We start from the raw sequence: 24,639 nt of genomic DNA on the forward strand, positions 1-24,639 counted from the left end.
GGCTAGACTCCCCTTACTGTTACTGATCAAAAGATTCAGAACTAGTGGTTGTCATCCCTCTCTCGTAGAGTGCAAGAACATATTGAGAGGATGAGGGAGGGCAAATGAGAAAATGGAGAGAAAATTATAGGAGGCACATGTCTTTTGGGTAGGTGCTTGTTGTAGCAGATGCGAGCGCACCGTACATCAAAATCTGCCAAGCTTGTGCACCTACCCTCCAAACAAATTCGTCAACAAGGTCCGTGATTTCAACGTCTGAATCAAGATCCGGCGTAAAACGCCGGAAAGTATCTGTCAACTGTTCTTTGACTTCCGGAAAAAAATTTCCCCAATTTTGTCAACATTGTTTGACTGATTCAAGTTTTCAAGTGTTTGTTGTTTTTCGGGGAAGATCGTGGTTCAAATTTCGACTAATCGCGGTTTCAATTCGAATACGAGCATTGCATGCGCTGCTTCTTTGTCGATTCTGGAGGTCTTGGATCAATTTTATGGTTGAAAAACAGTAAAAGGAGAAATAGACAGAAGATTGCTTGAATATTTGTCCTCTGTTAGGTTGCTCCTGATTATCCAATGTTTTCCTTTTGATAGGCCATGAAATCGTTGCGGCTAAAGGTGGCGATTTTCATCTGTTTATTTGCAACTTCTGGTGGGAGAGGTATGTGTCCTTTTCATTGAATTCCGTTCTTTGCACCCGTGATCATGTTCCGACCTATCAGGCTAGCTCGCAGTTTTTGGGGGTTTCCAACGCTTCCTTAAATTAAATTTAGCAATAGCATAGGGATGGTATGCTCCATGGATTACTTTTGCAATTCTTAAATCCGTTCAACGACATTATGTTATATGAAACACTTGTTGCCATCGTAGTTCTCAGTAAGTATCGCTTGAAGCTTTGAAATTTCTATTGCGGAATGCTGACAAAGAGAAATTGGGATAACTCTGTTAAAGTGGTAAAGTAGTCTGTATGAACCAAGGTTTTAAATGCGTGAAATTTTGGCACTTCATTCAGGATGAACGAAATGAAAATTCCTAAAGTTTCGTAAATTTTCCCGAAAGTTTCTGCTTTATACATTGTACTTATTAAAAATTTCTGCCATTTTTAGATCTACATGTTTATATAATGGAGTTGAGTTTGCTAGTTGGGTTGTTTAGCGAGCTTTCCTAAACAACCCATGGATCTTACACATGGCAAATGATTTGGAGCCTGAAAGGAGTCTCTGACTCTGAGTTTTTCTCCTTGACCTTTTTTCATGGAATAAAATTTCCACAAACCATTCTTCATAGGTGAGTTTTATATTAAAAAAAATTAAAACTTTGGATGATCATATTAGACTATTTGTTATGAAAACCACCACCGATACAAGGTTGGTTATGTTGGCAGATATGGACTTTGGGATTGAACATGTGGCCAATCCATTGTATCCCTATTTGACAGTTTGTTTGGATCTGTTACAAGATCCCTCCATGTAGAAGAAATGAGTGACTTCACTATTTGGGTCAAGTAGGGAGATTCCCTACAATCACCTGTCTCATTTTTTGCCATGTGCAGGGATGATGTGGGCAACCTGAGCTGCCTACCAAATAAGGGATTTTCTGATTGACTACCTGTTGTTCAGTTCTGTTCACATTAGTCCCGTTCCCTACGTTTTTGTAAGTGTTTTGGGACAAGTAATATTTTCTGTTGAAATGATATTTTCTGTTGAAAATTCGAATGTTAAGAGAGGACAGTGACAGGAACTTGTGTGGAAATTTTGATCCCCAAACCAATTTGCCTCATGGAAGATTCCTTGGTCATTCAACCCTTGTCACTGTAATGGTTAAACTAGCAAACCAACTCCCAGGATCTGTTATATTTTAAAAAGCTTTCAGATGATGTTCAAAATAGATTTTTTTTTTGGTATATATGATTATTATTTACTCTATTAATTGACTAATTTTTTTCTGTGCTGAAATACACCAAAAATTCAAATACATCTTGAAGCTTAATTGGAAATTTGGTAATTTAAATTTCACTTTCCTAAAGTGAAATTGAAATTTCACTAAATGAAATTTTGACGAAATTGAAATCCATGGTTTGGACATCTGCACAAGGTTTGGTCGCCAAAAGTACCAATAAAAAAGGTTTTGTAGCTAAAGGTACCTTTTAGGTGGTATGGATGAATTTTAACTGTTATTTATCAAAAAAAAAAAACTCCCGATTGTAGTGTCTGTCTAGGGAAGCATAGTTGGTCCATTCTGCATTATTTATTGGTTGTTAAGATATTCTACTTTGATTTCATCCCACATGTACTGCATATAAGATTAGTTCCTACTTCCAAAATGAAAGAGAAAGTAATAAAGATCTAAAAGTAATTGACATGATATTTCTACTTGAATCTTCATCCTTTTTTTGATCAATAACTGACAATAATAATAATGTACACACATACATTCACCCCTTTGGGAGATAAGGACTCTTATATCTTAGTTTTTAATTTCTTACAACTGTGCCTAGACAATTGACTTCTTCTCACCCCTTGCTTGGCTAAAGCATCAGCCATGCCATTTGCTTTCCTTTTTATCAATTAAAATCTCACATCCATTCCTCTACTTAGCCATTTTAACTTCTTTACTTCATTTCAAGACCACAGAGCAGGCTCAACGTCCTGCAATCACCCAATCACCAACCTTGAATCTCCTTCAATAATTAGCTTGGTGATATTCATCTTCTTTGCCCTTTGTACTTGCTCTATAACTGCCATAATATCTGCCCTTAAGGAGTGCCACTATATGGCCTTCTTCATTTCTGAAAATATGTCCTATTCTTGACGGGCCTGGATTCTAAATACTGCTACCACCAAAGTTAACCTTTCAGAAGCCCCCTTCAGATGGTATCCAGCTTCTGCTAATTGGTTTCTTACTGTCTTTCTTCTTGTAGAAGTCCTAGTCACTTCTACAAGAAAGACCTTGTAGAAGTGGCCTTCTTCATTTCTGATAAGACCTCCTATTCTTGATGGGTCTGTATTCTCAATATTGCTACCATCAAAGTTAAACTATAAGAAGCCCTCTTCAGATGGCATCCAGCCTCTGCTAATTGGTGTCTTACTGTCTTTCTTGTAGAAGTCCTTGCCACTTTACAAGAAAGACCTTGTAGAAGTGGCCTTCTTCATTTCTGACAATACCTCCTATTCTTGATGGGCCTGGATTCTCAATACTGCTACCGTCAAAGTTAAACTTTAAGAAGCCCTCTTCAGATGGTGTTCAACATCTGCTTATTGGTGTTTTACTGTCTTTCCTATAGAAGTCCTTGTCAGTTCCCTCCACATTTTGATTATATCATCTTTTGTGAGTGATGAGAAGCTATCCAAACTTTTCACCCAATATGCCACCTTGAAAGTGATGCATTCAACTATTGCTTCCAAATTCCTCTCCGTTTCCTTGAAAATTCATGTATTTCTTTCTTCCTAGAACTTAGAATAAGCCTTATCACAACTATATGGGATTGGCTACATGAATCCTGTTTTGCTATAATGTTCTGTTTAATGACATCCATTGTTAAATTATGAACGCTTAAATCAGTAACGCTTAAGTCAGGAAAGGGAAAACATCTTACTCTTTGCAGGCTTTTGCAATATTTCATCGAACTTTTTGATATGTTGCAAACCTTTGCTCATTCAGTGGACAAAAGTTAATTATGTACATGAAAATTTGATCTCTTGAATTGCTGATATTTATTGAAAACTTTCTAATGATACCTTCCTTCATTGTTACAGAAGTAAATGTCCATCACAAGGACCATGTTCCTACCTACAACCACACTCTTGCCAAAATATTAGTGGAGTATTCTTCAGCGGTAAGTTTTTACATGAATAAATCTCTAGAGTAAGTGCTGGAGCCTAAAGGAGAAATTCAATTATTCAGTTATATCATTTTTTAACTATTACAGATTGTTTCTTAATTACTAATTTTTTATCAACATGGTTTGGTAATTCAGTTTCAACGGTACCGCTTGGTAATTGCAACATTGTTTCTCGTTGTATTTACCAAGTTGAAGTTGCTTGATTAGTTGATTGAGTTGTGTGACATGCAGATGCTGACTGGGGGCTTAGTTCTTTATTTTGCAGGTTTACATTTCAAATCTCACAGAACTATTTACTTGGACATGCTCAAGATGTGATGACATGACAAAGGTACCATCACTTTTTATATCTAGCAAAATGTAAGAAGGAAGCCTTTTGATATCATTTCTGGTTACTTCCTAATCTATAAAGGGGTCTAGTATTTTTCCTCCCTAATGATTGGGCATATGATAAATTTTCTCCTAATTGACACAGGGATTTGAAATTATAGATCTGATTGTTGATGTGAAGCACTGTTTACAGGTAGTTCTTCTTGCAACATGTTATAATTCATAGTTATATAACCAGAAACCATATGGCTCCACCATGATATTGTTTTATCAAATGCTTCTTCCTATTACCCATCCCTGAATCTTTGATCTCACTGTAAGCTTCTTATCCAGGCATTTGTCGGGGTGGCACAGGATCTTAATGCAATTGTAATTGCATTTAGGGGCACTCAGGAACGCAGGTACTGATGTTCTGAGTACCTGCTTATTCTCTTCAATTGTCAACATATCTATCATTTAAATTGTTACAACTGATTGTCTTTTAGTTATAAGCATCACTTGCTCTTATAACTACATTATTGGCCCACTGATGATGCATGCATGGGGTTATCTTAGTTTATACTTTTTGATCACTTGCTCTGTTACCAAATTAATGCATGACTGATGTCTCTGATACCAAACTGATGTGCAACTTGAATGATCCAAGAATGAGCCTAGGAGGGTTAGGATGGTTTTAGGGGTTAGTTTAGGACTAAAAGAGAGATTGGTTAGGTTAGAAAAAAGTCTAAATGCTTAAAATAAAAATGGAAACTAGGTCTTGGAGAGGAATTTTTCAATAAAGTTTTGTAGGTAGGATTAAAATGGTAGCCCTAGAGGGCAATCAAGTTTGGGATGGGTTGAAGTATGTATTGCATGTAGTCGAATAAGACTACAATCAGTCCTAGTTTTAGTGTTTAATTAACAAGACAAATTGAGCAAGAGGAAGAGGATAAGAGAAGAGAAGAGAGGAGGAGAAGAAGAGTTCGAAGGGGAGATTAGAAAAGGAGAGGATCTTAGATCTCCCGCCCCTCTTTACTATTTATATTAATTCTCAAGTAAAGATAAAAGGGCTGAAATACCCTTACTGCTTACATGGCAAAAGATAAAAGACTAATAATTAAAGACCGACTGAAATAACTATCAACTACCAACTAACAACTAACTACTGACTATAGTCATACGAGTACAGTAGTGGGGACCATATCAGTGTTCTCTACATTGCACAAGAGGACGAAACTCTGCTTTGTGAAGAAAATCTGAAAACTATAGAATTTAGGGTTCTAGGTGGAATTTTGAGATTAGATTTGGAAGGATGAAAGGTTGTGAAGATCTATAAGAGGTGTCCAATTATGTGAGCAATAGGAGGTTGTTTGGCACCAAACGCTAAGGTGGTATTCAGTTCATGGCTCTAAAGAACTGATGGCATGGTTAAAAAAGTCAACCAATTTATTTTTTCAGAAAATGACTGCATTTGTTGAACCGGACAATAGAAAAGAGGCGATTCTATTCATGGTTCATTTATGGGCATGTAAAATCAAACTCTAATGCCAGACTCCATAGATAACATGCATAAAATGTCCAAAGTACCCTTTCTATAAAAAATGGAAATATAAAAATTTTAATTAATTCCAGTGTTTACTCTTTTGCTCTTGCATTACTTTTACAAACTTGAAGACTGGGCATTCTAGATTTGTAATTCTTTAGTTCAAATGAGGAAAAACATTCTTTGGGGGAAGAGATGGTCATCTGCTCCAGTATTTATCTTGTGGTAAACTGGTACCCTTGGTCCTTCACCATTAGAAGTAGCATTCTACCTTTGGTGGTATCATTAGACACTTATAGATGATGATGATGATACCTAGGATTATTATTTATTCTACATTGTGATGTTGATCTTTTTTCCCCCTCTAAACTGTGAGCGCAGGCTCGATGGACATTGTACACAATTAGTTGCTTAGGGTAGGCTATGAAAATTTTAATAAATTGGTCAAGTTACCTAGTAAAATGGAACAAAAGAAAAGTTTTATCAAAAGTAACTAGTTGAATTTGTTGTTGTTTTTCTATATAAAAAAGAATTTGTTGTTATTTTTCTTTTCAGTTTTGCAAATGTTAAATTTATCTAGCATCTCGAACTTAAGAATTTTTTTTTTTTTTTTTTTTTTTTTCTGGACTGACTTGATATCTGCAGCATACAGAATTGGATTGAGGACTTGTTCTGGAAACAACTAGATCTGAAATACCCAGGCACGCCTGATGCTATGGTATACAAGAGAAAAGAGTTTTACAAACAACATACATATAATAAAAGCGTCTGCGTTGGTTGAGCCTTATTAGCTTTCATGCCATTTTGGATTCAGGTGCACCATGGATTTTATTCTGCTTACCATAACACAACAATACGACCTGGGGTTCTACATGCTGTTAAAAGAGCCAAGAATTTTTTTGGGGACCTTGACATCATGGTGACAGGGCATTCGATGGGAGGGGCTATGGCCTCTTTTTGTGCACTTGATCTTGTGGTAGATATTATATAACTCTTCTTTTATGTATGGTAATTATTTGTGAATTTATTTTCCTCATGTGCCAATATTTGTGCACATACATGCATTTGTGTGTGAGAGAAATTTCTTGGGTGAGTGGTGGGGCAGGCAAAGATGGCATGCATACAGAGAATTTTACGACCAACCTTATTTTCCTTCTGCTGTTTTTGGTATATGTTATAGTTATACATGTCGGTTGGGGCAGGGGTTTTGTGTTTGTGCTTCCTATGTTATTCTTTTTGTTTATTTTTATTTTATTTTTTATTTTGTGTGTATTGGGAAGTATTTGATGTTTTGCATGGATCATTTTTGGTATTCTTTAGCAATATTCATGCCTTATTTGAGCTTAAGGCATGAGAAATTTGAATTTTCTGTGATTTCAAGTTGGGAGTTCTACATTTTGTGACAATAAAAGTTAAAATGAAATTAAAAAGTAAGCTTCATTTGTTCTAAATCAGTAAATTTGTAAAGTTGTAAGTGCAAAAGTACCACCTTCTCTTTCACAATCACCGGTGAAACTTAGATGTGGACATCCCTTTTGCTTTCTTCATGCGACACTAGAGAGAAAAAAACATTGCCCTTTTGTTCCTTTCTAATTCTAATATGCTTATGGTGTAGTATAATAGTTGGCAACACAGTGCCCTTTTAATGGGATTAATATTTCAATGTATGAGGCAGAGTTATCTTTCTTATCTGAACTTAATTCATTAATTGTTTCTTGAATTGCCTTATGTTTTCTTGTTGGATTACCAGTTTCCGATACCCTGAAGTTATCATTGTAGTAATTGTTTTTCTTTAATTATTTTGCAGGTTAATTATGGAACACATAACATCCAGGTTATGACATTTGGACAACCCCGTACAGGCAATGCAGCTTTTGTATCTTACTTCAAAAAACATGTGCCAAATACAGTTCGTGTCACGCATGGACATGATATTGTGCCTCATTTGCCTCCATACTATAGTTATTTTCCACAGAAGACGTACCAACACTTCCCAAGAGAGGTAACATGAATACATGATTCTATGAAATCTATTGTTTTAGTCACCTTTTTCTACACGTGAAACTACAATAAACTATATCTATCTCTGTATAAATATTACAATATGATCTCATTCTGCCTTAAGAAGTTTATAAATTTCACTTTGGACTTTTCTTGCTGTATTTACCAGTTTATTGGATTTTGTTTCATATTATTCTAATGGTTACTTCTAATAAGGATGGTGGTTCAAAAAGAAGTTGAGATTCGTAAGAAACGATGCTTTAAAATGCGGAGGCGTGACGTGAGGCGTTCCACTACCTAGAGGTTTGAGGCGTAGAACGCAAGAGGTGTAAGCCTCTCAAACACCCCTTTAGAGGAGGGGGGGGGGTTAGGAGGAGGATGAAGAGGAAGGGGTGATCTCATTCTTTCTTTATTTTTAATAAAAATCTTTTATATTAAGAAGAATAAAGATGCATAACATTAATTGAAAGGGGGGGGTGTCTTGTTGAAGTGGAGGCGAGCTCGCTTCGCTCACTCGCTGGAGCTCCCCTTATCTTTTCTTCTCTTCCCTTTTCTTTTCTTTTCTCTCTTTTTTTTCCTTCTCTTTCTTTTCTTTTCCTTTCCTTTTTTTCTTTTTTCTTTTTATTTTCCTATCTTTTTATATAAGATGTGCATGAGGCGCATGAGCACGCCTCATGAAAGAAGCGCATGAGGCATACGCCTCTTGCACCTGAGGCGTACGCCTCAGAGGTGTCAACACCTCTGGCATACACCTCAGGGCGTTTTCGGAGTGCCTCGCCTGGAGGTGCCTCCAGGCATATGCCTTTTACACCTTTTAGAACACTGGTAAGAAATTGGGATTGCTCTTTTTGGGAAGAGAAGAAAATTCAAGTGTTTATGGACCTGGAAGAAAAAGGTAAGAGGTAGTGCTATCAAATTAGTCTGACAAAGATTTTGGTTTCAATGTTTTACAGGCTGGCATGGGTAGGTGATGTCCTTAGTCAAGTGATGCCATACCTGAAATTAGATTTATTGCAAAATTAGGTTGTTTGGAAATTTTTAGTTGCTTTGATGTGATTCTGGCTTTAGAGGTGATTGTCTGCAGTTTTATAGCAGTTGTTTGGTGGTCTCTATTGCTGGTGTACAGTTTGGGTAGTAGTTGTGTGTTGGTTCTGAAGAGCAAAATATGTCATCGTTGTGTGTTATGGTATTTAGAACTGTTGGATTTGGTTTGTGGGGTACAATTTGTCAGACTTAGAGTGGACAGAAAACAGGAAAGCTCATTGAGCAATAGTTCTAGTGGTTAATCACTGGGACCCAGAAATCTCACTGGGTCACCAGCATGGTTCAAATTATCGATATACCTCTGTGCATCGGCAGAGGCGTTTGATGCACTTTTTTTTTAGTTTTTTTTTTCAAATTTCAGTTTTAAGTATAATTTTATATGTATTATTTAATAAAAAAGGGGTTCCCGAATACACCTTTAAACAGGTGTAATGGGAATCCAAAGATACGATACAATATGCCCGATATGGGGCATACCGGATTGATATTTTGAACATTGGTCAGCAGTTCAACAATCAGTCAGTGTCTGACAATGCTGATGGATTGAGGTTGTAGGGGTGCAGGAAGTTTTATTTATCCTCCTTCCTGGGTGGATTATACCTGCTCTTGTGTTTTTATTTTTATAAATTTTGTATTATCAGAAAAATATTTCCTTATTGGTTCAGTTCTTATAGAATATTGACACAGTCAAGGTAGAAATAAATTGACACTGTGCAGAAGACGAACATTGAATTATGGATCAAGAGATCCTGCAGGCATGCATCTTGAAAAGATATATCCTACAAGAATAGGGCCTTTTGACTTGCATCAAGCACAACTGTATATCTGACTGGCAGTAATATCCATATTTTGATTTCTGTTTATCAGTAATATCCATATTTTATCTCCCAAATGTAGGTTTGGCTTTACAACATTGGGTGGGGAAGCTTGGTGTATACAGTTGAGAAGGTTTGCGATGGTTCCGGGGAAGATCCAACTTGTAGCAGGTAATCTTCTTTTTGTCCTTGCAATTTTTTCCAACAGAGTTTGGTATGGGCTCGTCTAGTTGTTAATTTCCTTCATCATTTTCTTTGCAGATCTGTTTCTGGGAACAGCATCACAGATCACTTGGAGTATTTTGGTATCGAGTTACAGGCGGAGACATGGGATTCTTGCAGAATTGTGCTGGATCATGATATGTCGAGCTATAGTACAACCGATCTTAGTGGAAACATTGTTTTATCAAGGACTCCTATCGCTTCAGTTTTAGAGCTCAATACCCAAAAGCGAAAAGGTGGAATCTCTGTTTTGTGATATTTGGAGGGATGCAAAAAAGTAGAGCAGGGTTTTCTTGTTCAAAAGAGCTCATGAAGATTCTTGCAGTGGGAACTGGGGTCGTCAAAAGAGTCTGTATATAATTGTTGTTAGGCTATGTACATTTTCACCCTTCTTTATCAACAAGAATCAGATTTTTGGGTGCAATTCGTTTACCATTTTATTTATTTACTGAACTAGTGAAAGTAGTGATGTGAGATGAGGTCCACTGTATTTTGTCCATTTAGGTTCGATTATTGTTAAAAAAATAAGTAGAGAACGCACGCATCCCGACGTTTTTTTTTTTTGGGTTGGATTGGGTTGCCAATGTTTTAACCCTAACTCAATTCAACCTTTCATGTTTGGGTTTGATCTAAACCTGGTCTAAGTTGGCTGCTTGAGACCAATGACAAAAAATTTCATTTATTTGATTAAGACAAAATATGAAGATAAATTATTAAATGAATTTTGTAATAAAGAAAAATACAATGGGAGGAAATTTGGACTGCCAATGGATCGGGTCTGACCCGATGGACCGAAACTGGTTGGGTTGGTTCCGGGTCCTGATATAGGGTTTCGATTATCATCAGTTCGTAATTGATTCCACTTAGTGTCAAACTGTTTCAGAATTGATCGGTTTAGTTTCAGATCCAAAAATTATAGACCCTATCTGGTCCGGGTCCTCAACATTTCATGTCGGGTCGATTGCGAGGGTCAATAATGTATTTCTTGTGATTTCCAAAGTGTTGATGTAAATTTACTTCTTAAAGAGTTTGTATAGATTTCTTATAGCAAGGTAATGTAATCTAATATTCATGATTTATTATGGTCAAATGACTCAAATCAGAAAAAAACATGTAGGGGATGGCCCAAACTCCAAATCCAAGTAGAGGGGTGTCTGTCTGCAATTTTTGTAATCTGAAACTGACACCCATAATGATCTTGAGATCGTGTAAATTAATTGTCATAATCAATAAAGTAACTGACACCCATAATTATCCTGGGGTCTTGCAAATTAATTGTCATAATCAATAAAGTAACTAACATTGATTTCAATCCAAAACACAGTTTGAATTTAAAATATTAATATTTTAAAGTTATGAATTTCTGAAATTTTGAAGTTACGAATTGTCATAATCAATAAAGTAACTAACATGCAAATTAATTTCTGAAGCCCACAATTTTGCCCTCATCTTGCGTGATCTGCTTACCATTGAGGAGATTCTAAATTCATCTATTTCAAAAGGTGAATCCTGTGTTTGGTTTGAAGGAAAAAGTGGAAAAGGAAAGATGAGAAAACTTTTACAAACCTTGTATGGGTTTTTCTACCTTTTACTTCCTTTCCTTATCTTTTCCTTCAAATCAAAATAGCCTTAAGTAACATTATTGAGGAGTGTCATTGTTTGGCATGCAGATGAATCATAATATCAGGTATTGTCATGTTTATTGTGAAGCAATCAAACATGATACCCCCCTCCCCCCCGGCTTGTGTAGCTCATTCCGTTTTATGAAAAAAAAAAGGACCCCTGGGCTTGTGTAGCTCCTTCTGTTTTGTAAAAAAAAAAAGGACCCCCTGGCTTGTGTAGCTCCTTCCGTTTTATCAAAAAAAAAAGAAAAAAGAAAAAGAAGAAGAAAAGATCTCACTGCAGAATATATCCAACTTTAAAGCTATGTTTGTTTTGAAGGAAAAAGTAGGGAAAGGTAGGGAAACCTCTACAAATCTTGTACAAGCTTCCTTACCTTTCCCTATATTTTCCTTCAAACCAAACATAGCCTAAAGGAAAATAGGAAAAAAAAAGAAGAATTCTCTATATAATTATTGGTCTTGTGCAATCTACATTGATCTCATGCATTTTGCTTGTTAGTTGACTTGGTTCCCTGTTTCAACCACACAAAACTTCAACATGCAACCTATTTTATTCGGCTTCACAGTTGATGAAATAAATCTGTGAATCATGCTATGTGGCCTTATCATTCTCTCTTTTCACTGGTTGAAGTAGTTGGTAGCTCAACCATTTTCTGTACAGAATAGACAGGAAGTCCATCAGGTTCGACATTGGTGCATGCTTTATATATATATATATATATATATATGCACATATATATGATAGTACCAGTATGATGTGGACGCGTATTGGGAGCAGCAGCAGCAATGATCCGGTGTTCTCATCCTATCCAATTTGACAGCAACAGTCTTATCCATTCAGTAGATTAGATTAGACTATATTGTTATCTTATTTTATTAAGTTAGTAGATTAAATTATCTTATCTTATCAGTCTTATTTTATCAAGATAGAGTTGGAGGTCTCCCTATTCAGCAAGGAGTCTCCCTAAGAACAGGACTCTTGTAATCTCCTATTTAAGTAGCCATTATTATGGAATAAAGGCATCCAGAATTTCAGTCAAAGAGAAGAGTAAAGGAGAGTTAGGGTGATCTCTTGGACAAACCACCCCTTAGGTCGCCACGATAGGGTCTGCACGAAAAGGGAGGGGCAAAGAGAAACTCGAGATTCTCCCCGTGGACCGACCCGTGATGGGATCCTACACCCGGGCCAATAACACAGTACTACAAAAGCACCATATGGCTGCAGATATTGCATACATGAATGTCACATTTACAATCTCATACGCAACACTTACAGATTATAGTGTTTTTGTAGTACCAATTTGATGAAATATATTTCTGTTCCCTAGAATTTGCAAGTTAGTAATATACCATCACATCTTTTGGAAATGCCTTCTCTTGCAAATGACCTGCATACATAGAAAACTCTTGTTCCGCAACCTGTCAAGGACAAAACAAATCACCAATTCTATAAGAACATGAATTCAGATTATCTGATTATACGGTGTATAACATACACCAATATAATCGGCAAAGAAAATGATGCCAAATAACTAAATAACCTTTAGTAGCTTTTGTTCACTGCTAGAATGTAAGTAGCAGGAAGTTCTGTTTTTCTCCTGTTTCAACTTTCAAGCATTCATCCACTTAGGAATCATTTCAGTTACAAAAACCAAAAGATCATTAACTTGACACCTGGCATAGTAAACTGACTTTAGACCAAGGAATACTATGTATGCATAAGAAGAAAGAAAGAAAGAAAGAAAGAAGAGTTACCTTGAGCATGTAGTCTGAGTGAGGATAGACTGTAACCGATTTAGAGGCCTTTATGGAATAATACAGTCTCTTTAAGCAAGCCTACTTCGAAGTCCTCATAATATTTCATAGATCCCATTCCCATCTCCGCATGCATATCCAAAACATCCAAAGCAGTGCCTGGTTAATATTCCTTGCTTCAAGCTCTTCACCAATCTAAGGGACTAAGATAACTGTTATTCTTGAGCTTGACTAGGAAGTGAAGATTGCCAACATGTTGACATAGTCTGTTATCATTCATCAACATACCATAGACATTACAGCATCCCTTAGTTGTTCATTCACTTCGTTGTAGACCTAAAGACCATATAAAAATTGGATATATATAGTTTGAAATAAGTCAAATAATGTTCTAGAGTTTGGGAAATGAAATAACAAATCCACTTATCTGTGAAGTTTGACCTAAAGAAGTAATGAAATGGCAAGTATTAGGGAAGGACATGAGTGCAGTTCTGTCAAGTGGGGGAAGCTTCCTTATAGGAATGAACTAATGAAGTATCGTTGAAGATAATGAAAGAACTTCCAAAGTCATCTAACCATAACTTTGTGATTTGACCACCTCATCACAAATTCTTTTAACAAGACTTCACCCCTCTTTTCTCTTAAAAGATAGTATGACCTGATAGAAAAACCATCAAACATGAAACATTGTGTTGGAAAAAAATAGTGGTGGAGTAAATGAAATCCTTTTTAATTTCACTCTCTCTCTCTCTCTCCCTCTCCCCCCCCCCCCCCCCAAAGAATGTCTCTCATTATTTCTATCAAATTCACGGGGCTAGGCTACTACCTCTGACCTTCCTAGTTGCTGCTTGAGTGTGGGTTTAAGGGTTTAGACTTTAGAGGATGAAAAATAATAGAATATCTATCAGCTTAGAAGGGCTTAGGATAAATTCATAAATATTATGTTTCATTTTTACTACGTAACCACTTGGTACTTTCCCTTTGGAAACATTACTTCTTATCAAATGGTATTCCTCTATGGAAGGAAAGAAAAACGAAGATGTCATGCACAGACCTTGGGATTGAGATATTCTTTGAATGTCTCCTTGAATTTGTCATACATTTGCTGGGAATAGTCAGGGGGGTTCTGGAGAACAAGCATCGTAAACGGTTCTAAGGAGGTGAGCTAAAGGTATACAAATCTACACATGATGCAATATCATTGAAGCTATGCAAAAAAGATGCAGAAGTGCAAACCAATCACAGGTGCTAGGTTAAGAAAATACAGAAATTGAAGCAAGTGACGAGTCTTGAAACTAGAGAAATAAATCCAGAACAAATAGGAGCATTAGGATACGTGGAATATCGCATATAATCATCAGAAGATAAACCCTGGATCAGAGATTTTCCCTCTAGTCCATTGGTGATCCTGTCACAAGCCTCTTGCAAGATCACCCAATATTGTTCGAAAGTGGGAGGAGCCTTCCGAAACTTGTATTGTTCTGCAGCCATTTCGACGCCTCCGGATCTCTCTGCTACAAAATCCACCAAAATCAAAACACAATCAGTACCAAACAAAGTCGAATTCCTTCGGGGTGCTTCAGGAATTGCGGAAAAGAGCGAAAAGCTGCAGAAAAACAGATGTTCGTGTTGTGTGAACTCGTCCAGGAACTCGCAGGCTTCTTGGTTTCGTTCAATATCTGCTGCATCGTAGAAACTGCGTATCTTGTGCTCCACTGCCATCGAATTTGTGCTATCTCCTATGTAACTGACAGATGGGAGTTGGGGCCCACGACCCATCCGAAATATTGCATCAATAAAAAGATGCGCAGAATATTGTTATGGAGGCTGTTGCATCGAATATCAGCCACATCAATTTGGAAGTTGGAACAGTAAAACCTTTGACTTGACTTGAGAATTCTGCAGCTGGCTTCTCCGCCAAATCTGTTGACGGGTGAGTTCCGGTTCGGATATGCTTGTAACGAATTCGGCCAAACGGGATTTGGAATTCGGCGCAGGCCTTCAGCCGTGCATCGAGAATATCTCTCCATCAATAAAATGAGATATTCCCGATGTACGGTTTCGAAGGCTGTGAGGAAGGTTTGAAAGATGAATTTTGTGAGAACTGAGAACGAAGCAAGTCAAACCAACGCCAAACATGAAGCATGTAGAGATCTTGCCACCTGTCAACAATATGCTAAAAACCTATCCTATACGTCGGTAGCTTCTGGCTTTTTAAGGTGGGCCCCACATAAAACTGTCTATAACATGTATTTGGTGGAACGGGATGTGCTACTCACCCATGAACGGGTTTAGCTGCCAGTCAGTCATTTTAATGGCTGCCCACTTCAAGTCTTCAACCTCTTTTGGTGGCTTATCCAGAAAGCTTTAAAACAACTGAATCAGCTTAACTGAATCTTTAGCCCAGCCTTTCAACAGCAACTTCTGGCTTAGCTGAATCTTTAGCCCAGACCTTCGATAGCAGCTTCTGCCTTTCTAAGATAGACTCACATGGAGAGTCCAAATCAGCTGATGGCTTTGCTTCTGTTTCGTCCTTTGCTAATTGGCTCGGTCAGTGGATTGATAACAGGAAGTAAGAACTGTATTTTCACTATTTGGGCTATTTGGAAACAAAGAAATAAAGTTTAGGGTGGTACCCCTCTTCCCCTGTAATTGAATTTACAAGGAAAGACTTTTTTTTTTTGGAAAGCTCCTGGTCAGGGAACTATAAAGATCAACACGGATGGGAATTTTTTTTTGGAAGCTGAAAAGGCGAATTTTGTAGGGCTGTAATTGGATCGGATCGAATATAGGTATATCCAAATTTGATTTGATTACATTCAAATTCGAATTAGATATATATATATATATATATATTGAATTGAATCGGATTCGGATCACCCTTAATAGGATCGAATTCGAATTCAAAATCGGATACTGTTTGCAGCCCTAGGGTTTTGGTCGTTTTGGAGTCATTGCGAGGGAGTCCTCAGGTAGAGCATATCTTTCAAGGGCTAAAGCTGCTGCATCTTTTGAAAGCTGCCCACTTCATTTTGGAAAGTGACTGTAGTAACCTGATTCAAGCCATCTCCCGTGGAAAATTTCTCTTGTGCAAGATGCTCAGTTCCTATTCATGATATTATAAATCGATCTGAAGACAGAAATATTAGGTCTTTTTTGTTAGTGGTATGCCTGTTCATAGGTTGGGCTTGGGATTAGTTTTTGTCAAATTTTGAATGAGGCCCGGCCTAAAGTCTGAGTCTGATACAGTGAAAGTCAGGCCCGAAGCCTGGCCTGTGAATAGGTCTAGCTAGTAGATCGGGGGAATGGTATAGCCCACAAATTGGCCAGGATGGGTATCTCTGGATCTGGTTGTTTTGTCCTGGATTGTCCAATGTGGATCTAGGAGCTGGCTGACCTGGATAGTGTTTCTGTACCTAGTTCTTCTTTTATATAAGTATTTTTTTTACCAAAAAAAAAAAAAAGATCAGCTGTATCAATCAGTTTTTTAAACTTCAGCCTCTTTGAATAGCTTATTTGAAGACTTGAGTCCTTCAAACAACAAAACCAACTTAGGGGGCATTCTTTTTTTTTTTGGATTTTGAGAGAGAGGAAATTTTCAGATTAATGTGAGGACCAATGGGTCCGAATGTAGTAGGCACATCGGGTAAGCATAATGGGTGAGCATGTAATAGCTGTGTGACACGTGTCCTAGTTAATGCGCCTTTCATTCAAACGTTTTTGCTCCGTTAGACATAAATTATCCATTATTTTATTATCTTTGTCAAAATAATTAAAAATAAAAAACAATGAAAAAGGAAAACATAAATGAGTCCCAACTCCCAACACGTTTAGGTTTTCCTTTTTCATTGTTTTTTATTTTTACTTATTTTGACAAAGGTAATAAAATAATGGATAATTTCTTTCTAATGGAGCCAAAACATTTGGATGAAAGGCGCATTAATTAGGACGTGCGTCATATAGCTATTATGTGCTCACTCATTGTGCTTACCTAACATGCCTACTACATCCGAACTCGTATCACTTACCCAGGTAAATGATACCCATCTCCTAGGTGGGTAAATAACTTTCCTACATAGGAGGAAGGTTGCTAACACTTGAATGAGACAAAAATGCCCATTTTAATAATGGATTTTTATGACTAAAAAATGGTCATTACATTATTTACATGAGAAATAAAAGAATATGAGTAAATGCACTTATCCGGGTAAGTGTTTTCTAGGAAAAACTTACCCAAGTAATTGCATTTATCCAGGTAAGTAACTTACCGAAAAACGAACGGGGCCTAGTTGTATTTGGCCCTCCCCAAATGCGCAAGCCCTTGTTGCTTCTCTTAGGTGAAAGTGCAAAATGATTATTTATTTGACCAAAACAAATAAAACAAAATAAATAATTGAAATGTTGATTTGAAATAAAGAAAATAAAATAAAAATAAAATAGGCAATACAAAATAGGGCATGCGACTATTTTGTAGAAATATAACAAAAAAAAAGTAGGAAACTGTAGAAAGCATACGAATTACAACCACCCCAAAAAAAAAAAGAAAGAAAAAGAGGGAAATAAAACAAAATACAAAAAATAGACTTTGCAGAAAATATAACAAAAAAGATAAAATACAGAAAAACCACTATTTAGAAAACTAGACTGGATGGTTGGACCAATTTTACGTGATCTAAGCCCTACTGTTTGATCATATCCTTAGGAAATCATAAAAACCCAAACAAAACCATTGACCTAGCAAGTCCAACTTGAAAATTGCTGAATTGGTCCCGGTTTCAGTAAACCAGTCGTAATTCTTTAATTTTCTAAACATAAATGCAAACTTGATTAGGGTGATTTTTGCAAAAAAAAAAGTCTCTTTTGCCTCAGAACTTACAAAAAATGAAACTAAAATAAAATATATGTTATAACAAAATATAATAATATATTTTAAATATATGTATTTAATTAATATTATTGTGTATATATGATATAATTGTGTGTATATTAACACAGTTCAACCCTGGTTGTACCTATGACCTGTGAACCTCTCCCTTTTTCAGGTTAATCCGTCAATGCTTGATCTAGTTTTGTGAACATTGGAAAAAAGCAGGAAATTACAGTAAACAATAAATATTAGGAAAAAGTAAAAGACAACAATATATAAAAAATTGCAAACAAAGAAAGAGAGGAAAACATAAGAAGACAAATCCAAATATCCAATAGAATGCAAAACTTTGCATATGCAGTTTTGTAATTTTATATTCATCATCAAAGAGAAAGTGTTAAGAGTCCGAAAGTTCAGGGTGGGTCTTTGTCACAAATGAAGGTTTTGGGGGCTAAGTTCCACTACCCCAAGCCAAGGGAAGTAAAGGGGGTACCTTAGTAATATGAAAACTATAAGTGAGTCTCTGTAATTATATGAAACTATAAGGTGTATCTTAGTAAAATACATCCTATATCTTAGGTATGTACTAAGCGGGGAGAAGAAGATTGTCCATTATACACTATACGTCTTCCCTTTGTTTTTTTGGATCTTCTCTTGGTGAGGTTATTAGGAAAGAAGAGTTTAATCATCAGTACCTTTATCAATAAAGCTGACTTTGATAGATTGTGTTGAAGATGCTTTCATTGCACATGATTTTGGTACATTGTACTAACTAAAGTTCTAGGAGTAAAGCAATTGATGAATCCATTAATAAGAGCAGCTTCATCACAGACAGAGGGTGTTAATGTTGCAAGGGAAATGGCTGGAGGTTTGGCTTCTCACCATGAATAGGTGCTCCTGAGGTTCGGCTTCACTTCATTGATCGTTTTTTTTATATGTAACCCTTTTGGAGGCAATCTTTTTCTCCTTAATACAATTTTTACTTTCACCTTTCAAAAAATAGTTGTATTTATTTTTTTCTGAAATGTCATAGAAATTGCAAAATTTATAAAGGTATTTGCCATTGTTGGAAAATATGGCATTTCATGTGGAATTAATTTACAACAATCAACAGATGGTTCAATGGACTTTTTCTTGGTAAAAACAGCACTACAACAACAACAACCAGAAACAGAACAGACCAGAAAACAATAACTAACAAGTGAAACTGTAAGAGTTTAAACGAGGGAAAATAACTTTCTGAATTGATGATTTGTTTATGACTATACAGAGTATTTATACTTGTTTGCATTGATATAACAAAGCATATAGGTGTCAGTGTGCAGTATAATACAAATAAATTGGTTGAAAGCTTATCTCTATTGAGGTGGAGTTGAACTAGAGTCTTTCCCTAATACATTGTTTGACTCAGATAAAGTAGATGTGCACAAGGTATGGGAGTCATGCTTATAATATATTAAATTTATCGATTATAAATTTTACATAATTATACATAATATCTATATGTATACATAATTATATTACATATAGATAAAATAATAATATTTTATTGGACTTTGATTTCAATCAAACTGAATGGGGTTAATTTGCATCCATCCTGATTATTAATCGAATGAAAGTTATAATATCCAAATTTAGGATAATCAAATTCAGAGTCTATTGATAGTCCTAGTGGGCAAGGCCCAAGCTAAGCAACCCCTAAGCTTGACTTGGAAGTTACATATATGGTAAATATTATTATAATGTTTAGATAACAAATTTTATAATAACATACAGATAGAATTTTTTATTTATTTTTATAAAAGACAAAATTAAATAAAAATTTTAATTCATAAAAAGATCATAATTTTGTAATTAACACGGGCAAGTGTGTCTCTATCTTGGGTCTAGACAAATATTATTATGCTTGGGGTGTGGGTCAGGTTGGGCCAAACAACTTTAAAAACTGTTAATACATTATCAAAACCTGGCCTAGGATCTTTTATTTTTTTGGTTCATTGGGCTACACAATGGGAGTAGTCCATCCCTCGTCCCTCAGATTCAATATTATTAATATTTATCTAAAAATAGTTTAAAATCCAAAAATAATGCATGCATAGGTTGTACTTGGTTTGGTTTGGTCCAATTACAAAAGTCATATTGTTCTTAGGGGTGCAAATTGGGCAGGTTGGGTCAAGTTGAGGATCAATTCAAGTCAAACCTGTATGCTTAAACCTTTGAGCTCAAGCTTTGATTAATTTAATTATGAATACAACATATTTTTTTTATATTTATTACTATTTAAGTATTTTAAATATTTAAGTGATATTTACAAAAAAATTGTAACATTTAATCATTATCAAAGTAAAATAAACAAAAGATAACATTAATATATAATATGGAAAAATATTTTATTAAGTAATTAGCAATAATTTATTGTTTTTAAATTTGTTAAAATTTATTAATATTATTAATTCAAATTACTAAATTATTTTTGTAACAATTTACTAAAATAAATATTAATTATTTTAAGGAACATTGCATTCGTTCCTTATAATAGTTATCAGTTTTTGTTGTTTCACTTTCCCTTGACAAATCTCGTGCATTGCAAGGGTCCCTGTTAGAAAAAAAACATAATTAAAAACAATTGAAAAATCTACACTAGTGGAAGGGCTTAAACCATTGACTTTGTGGTTAATAATCACACACTCTAACCAACTGAGCTACCCCAGCATATGAATTACAAATTGTTAGCTAAGATAATTAAATTTATTTTCCAAAAATAGAAACAATTGCCAAGTCAACAAAAATGATATTGTTTTGATTGATGTAATTGTGGTTTTTATTTTGAAAAACAAAGCATACATACCTCCTATTTCAAAATAATTTCAATACGAGCCTTCAAATTTAGGGTATAGTTGTAATTGTTTGATTTTTTTTTTTTTTTGTATTTGTGTAAACAAGTAGCCAAAGATATCAAAACTTTGAAGTTGAGATTATTGGTAATATGATTAATGGATTAATTACTAGATTTCATTGTTTTATCCACTTCAGGACATATTTGATCAAGAGATGAAAATAAAAAGCAAAGTTTATTTGAAGATTATTATTATTATTATTATTATTATTTGCTTAAAAAAATGCTTCAAAGTTATTAGCTCAATCCAATAAAAGCTAATCTTGTACCTTCATCATATTCACTAATTTTAACATGTTTTCTCTTTAGTTTGTCCTTGAATATTCCAAATAATCGTGTTTCAAAATAGTGTAGTAAAACTAGTTCATTAGGTCCACTAACAATTTAGGTAACTATTTGTTCCTACTATAAATAAAATTGTGGCTTCCCAATCCCCTTTTCAAATGTTGGGGTAAAATGTGTTGATGTGAGCTCAAGGCATCCATTTTGATATAAATGGGTGGAAACAAAGCTTTGGCCATTGAAGGGTCGATAATTGTTATTTTTCCCAAACATGGAGCAATTGCATCCATTTGCCAATGAAACAAACTGAGCCTAAGCAAAAACTTATGCAATAAATTAATTACATTTTGCATACTATTAATGTGTAGGAAAATCAACTAAGATACAAAACAATTTATAAGGGATAAATCACGCAGTAAATTAATTACATTTTACATCACATGAATCACATCATTGTCTGCTTGCTAACTTGTCTACAATGTTATCTCCATTGATTGTGGTTGTGGTAGTAAGGGCTACTCTTGCATAAGATTTACACCATCATTCTCTTTTTCTTCAATGACTCAATTGGGATTAACTGGATAGCCTTATTGTTCATAGCTAAGAGATTTTTCAATCATTTCCTCCAGATTCGTCTCCCCCTTTGGCAACACCATTGCATTTTCAATGTCATTGGGACCTTGTTGATCTTCCAATATTCTTTCTTGTTGATGATAAATTCCTTGTTGTAAAAGTGGGAATGCAAATGCGTCATTGATATTCTATTAGTCTCAACCATGATTCATCATCCTCTTTGTCATTCTATATCATGTTCGTCTTTCTTATTCTCTTTAATCCTACAAAGGAACCATATTTGGATCTTGCTACATACTTGTTCATCATATTTTCTAAGGCTGAACTCATGCATAATCCAGTTAGGTATTCTTCTTGTATTGTAGCGGTAAAACACAAGACTCTTTTTGTATTCCACGATCTTCTTATTTTATATAAAAAAAATTTATTACCGTGGGTAGCCTTTCACAACATCCTTTACCAACAGAAGTTACTACATGATTTTGTCTTTATTCATTTTGTGATTTCTTCTCTATTGGAACAAAATAATATATTTTATTTATCAAATCACCATAAGTAGCAACCAATGTAAATGTATAAATTAATTAAAAACCAATAACACCAAGAACATATATGAAGTTGATTAAGGGTACACTTGATTTCGGTTCATTTTGGTTCAAACAATTTTGTTATTTAAATAATATTTAAAATCTGATTTAGTTATTAATTTTTTTATATTAAAAAATTTTAAAACCTAGCTATTTAAAATGTTATTTAGTTATTTAAATAATTTTATAATTTAAAATTTTAAAAGATTAATTGTTTATGAAATTGAATAATCCATAAAATTATAATTTATGTTGATAATTTTTTTTAAATATTAATTAGTTATTTAATAATTCTTTTTAAATAAGTTTTAAAATATTAATTATTTTGTTATAATTTAATGTTTAAAATAATTAATAATTATTTATGTTTTATATATTACTTATGATAATTTTTTTTACAATACAAAAATATCAAAATTAATGAAAGACACTTGAACGTATAAAAAATTTCATCTAGTATAATAAGCATTGGCAAAAGCCTCATCTAGAGAAGATGCTTTTGTAAATGATTAAGCTAACAAATTAGAAATAAATAAGTGATAAGAAATCACCAAAATCATGATAAATATATGGGAAAATAATATCAAGAATGCTACTCTAAACATGCAAGATTTCAGATTTAGGTATGCCCATTAAGAAAAAAGTATTTCTTGTAAAATTAAAGAAAAAGATAATCATCGTACCTTATGATAATTTGTTTTTTAGTTGTTAATAAAGCACACCAAAGCAAGATGAATGTAGATAAAGGAAGAGAATATCAACTTGATGTAGATCTAAGTTCTGTTTAGTTTGTAGCTAGTCAGAATGGAAATCCATTGAAATCAGAACTGTAGTGGTTTTTTCTCATAGTTTGTTTGGTTTAGACATGAATTGAAATGGGGATTGAAATAAGTTGGAATGAGATTTCATTTCCAAGGGAGGTGCAGGAATGAGATTTCTCTCATTTTATACTGTTCTAGTTGTAGTAGCTTCTATTGTTGTTGTTGTTGTTGTTGTTGTTCTTCTTCTTCTTCTTCTTCTTCTTCAATGCCCCCATTGGGATTAATTGGATAACCTTATTGATCTTATCAAAGAGATTTTTCAATTATTTCCACCAATTCATTCATTTCCTCATCCCCCTTTAGCAACACCACTGCATATGCAATGTCATTGTGACCTTGTTGATCTTTCAATATTATTTCTTGTTGGTGATAATTTCCTTGTTTTGAAAGTGGGAATGCAAATGCATCATTGATATTCTGGTAGTCCGCAACCATGATCCATCCTTCTCTTTGTCACTCTATATCATCATTTGCTTTCTTGTTCTCTTTAATCCTACAAAGGACCCACAATTGAATATTATTACCTGCTTGTTCATCATCTTTTGTAAGGCTGAATTCATGCATAATCCAGTTGGGTATTCTTGTAGCGGTAAAACACACGACTCTTTTTGTATTCCATGATCCTCTTTTCTTTATAAGAAATCTTCTTATTACCATGAGTAGTCTTCTACCAACCTCCTTTTTCAACAGGAGAAGTTATTACATAATTTTGTCTTTATGCATTTTGTGATTTCTTCTCTCTTGGAATGAAGTAATATCTTTCATTTATCAAACCACCATAAGTAGCAACCGATGTAAATGTATAAATTAACTAAAACACCAAGAACATATATGAAGTTGATTAACAATACGCTTGATTTTTAGGAATAGGAGTTCGGCACTAGAATCAAAGTTCGCGGTTCATTCCGGTCCCAACTATTTGGTTGGTTGGAATCAGAAATGGAATGCTTTATTTCAGTTTCAACAATTTTGTTATTTAATCTATTTTTTGTTATTTAAATACTATTTAAAATGTGATTTAGTTATTAAATTTTTTTATAATATAAAAATATTTAAAGCTTAGTTATTTAAAATATTAATCATTTATTTAATAAGTTTTTAAAACAAAATTTAAATATTAATTATTTTGTTATAATTTATTGTTTAAGATAATTAATTATTTTAATAATTAATCATTATTTATATTTATATATTGGTTTTAAAAAGTTTTTTTTACAAATTACAATATTAAAATAACAAAAATTAATCTGATTAATAGCCTAATATCTAATAAATAACAATATGTAATCTCTAATAATTATTGAAAATAAATTTCCAATAAAATATAATTTATAATTACCAAAAAGATAGTAAATTTCAAAAAGTTAAATAATAATCATTTAATGTCCAATAAGTTAAAAATTTACTATTCAATAAAAAATAAATAAAAATAGATTTATACATAATTATTGAAAATATATTTACCAC

At 34.3% G+C, this 24,639-nt stretch overlaps 1 protein-coding gene and 1 long non-coding RNA gene across 5 annotated transcripts; one reads left to right on the plus strand and one right to left on the minus strand.

Annotated features, from left to right (window-relative positions):
* LOC148861619 (putative feruloyl esterase A) lies at positions 1 to 10,193 on the plus strand. 2 transcript variants are annotated; one of them, XM_088981932.1, is made up of 11 exons: positions 1 to 472; positions 589 to 655; positions 3,750 to 3,829; positions 4,101 to 4,166; positions 4,311 to 4,358; positions 4,499 to 4,566; positions 6,333 to 6,405; positions 6,502 to 6,663; positions 7,495 to 7,689; positions 9,630 to 9,718; positions 9,809 to 10,193. In XM_088981932.1, the coding sequence occupies exons 2-11, from the start codon at positions 592 to 594 to the stop codon at positions 10,023 to 10,025; spliced, it is 1,062 nt and encodes a 353-aa protein (XP_088838058.1). In that variant the 5' UTR covers positions 1 to 472; positions 589 to 591; the 3' UTR covers positions 10,026 to 10,193. The 2 variants fall into 2 exon arrangements, with proteins under 2 accessions (XP_088838058.1, XP_088838059.1); XM_088981933.1 differs by having other exon boundaries at positions 13 to 238.
* A 1,626-nt stretch (positions 10,194 to 11,819) lies between these two features.
* Positions 11,820 to 14,854, minus strand: LOC148861620 (uncharacterized). 3 transcript variants are annotated; one of them, XR_016094782.1, is made up of 6 exons: positions 14,483 to 14,854; positions 13,147 to 14,298; positions 12,933 to 13,065; positions 12,742 to 12,810; positions 12,140 to 12,196; positions 11,820 to 12,044 (listed from the first exon to the last, which is right to left on the minus strand). It is a non-coding gene; the product is annotated as an uncharacterized LOC148861620 (long non-coding RNA). The 3 variants fall into 3 exon arrangements; XR_016094783.1 differs by having other exon boundaries at positions 13,147 to 13,482; positions 14,201 to 14,854; XR_016094781.1 differs by having other exon boundaries at positions 13,147 to 14,854.
* Positions 14,855 to 24,639: the final 9,785 nt, after the last annotated feature.

The sequence above is a fragment of the Nelumbo lutea genome, chromosome 4 (genome assembly GCF_056320005.1).
Source record: "Nelumbo lutea isolate HS-2025 chromosome 4, American lotus-T2T, whole genome shotgun sequence".
NCBI lineage: Eukaryota > Viridiplantae > Streptophyta > Magnoliopsida > Proteales > Nelumbonaceae > Nelumbo > Nelumbo lutea.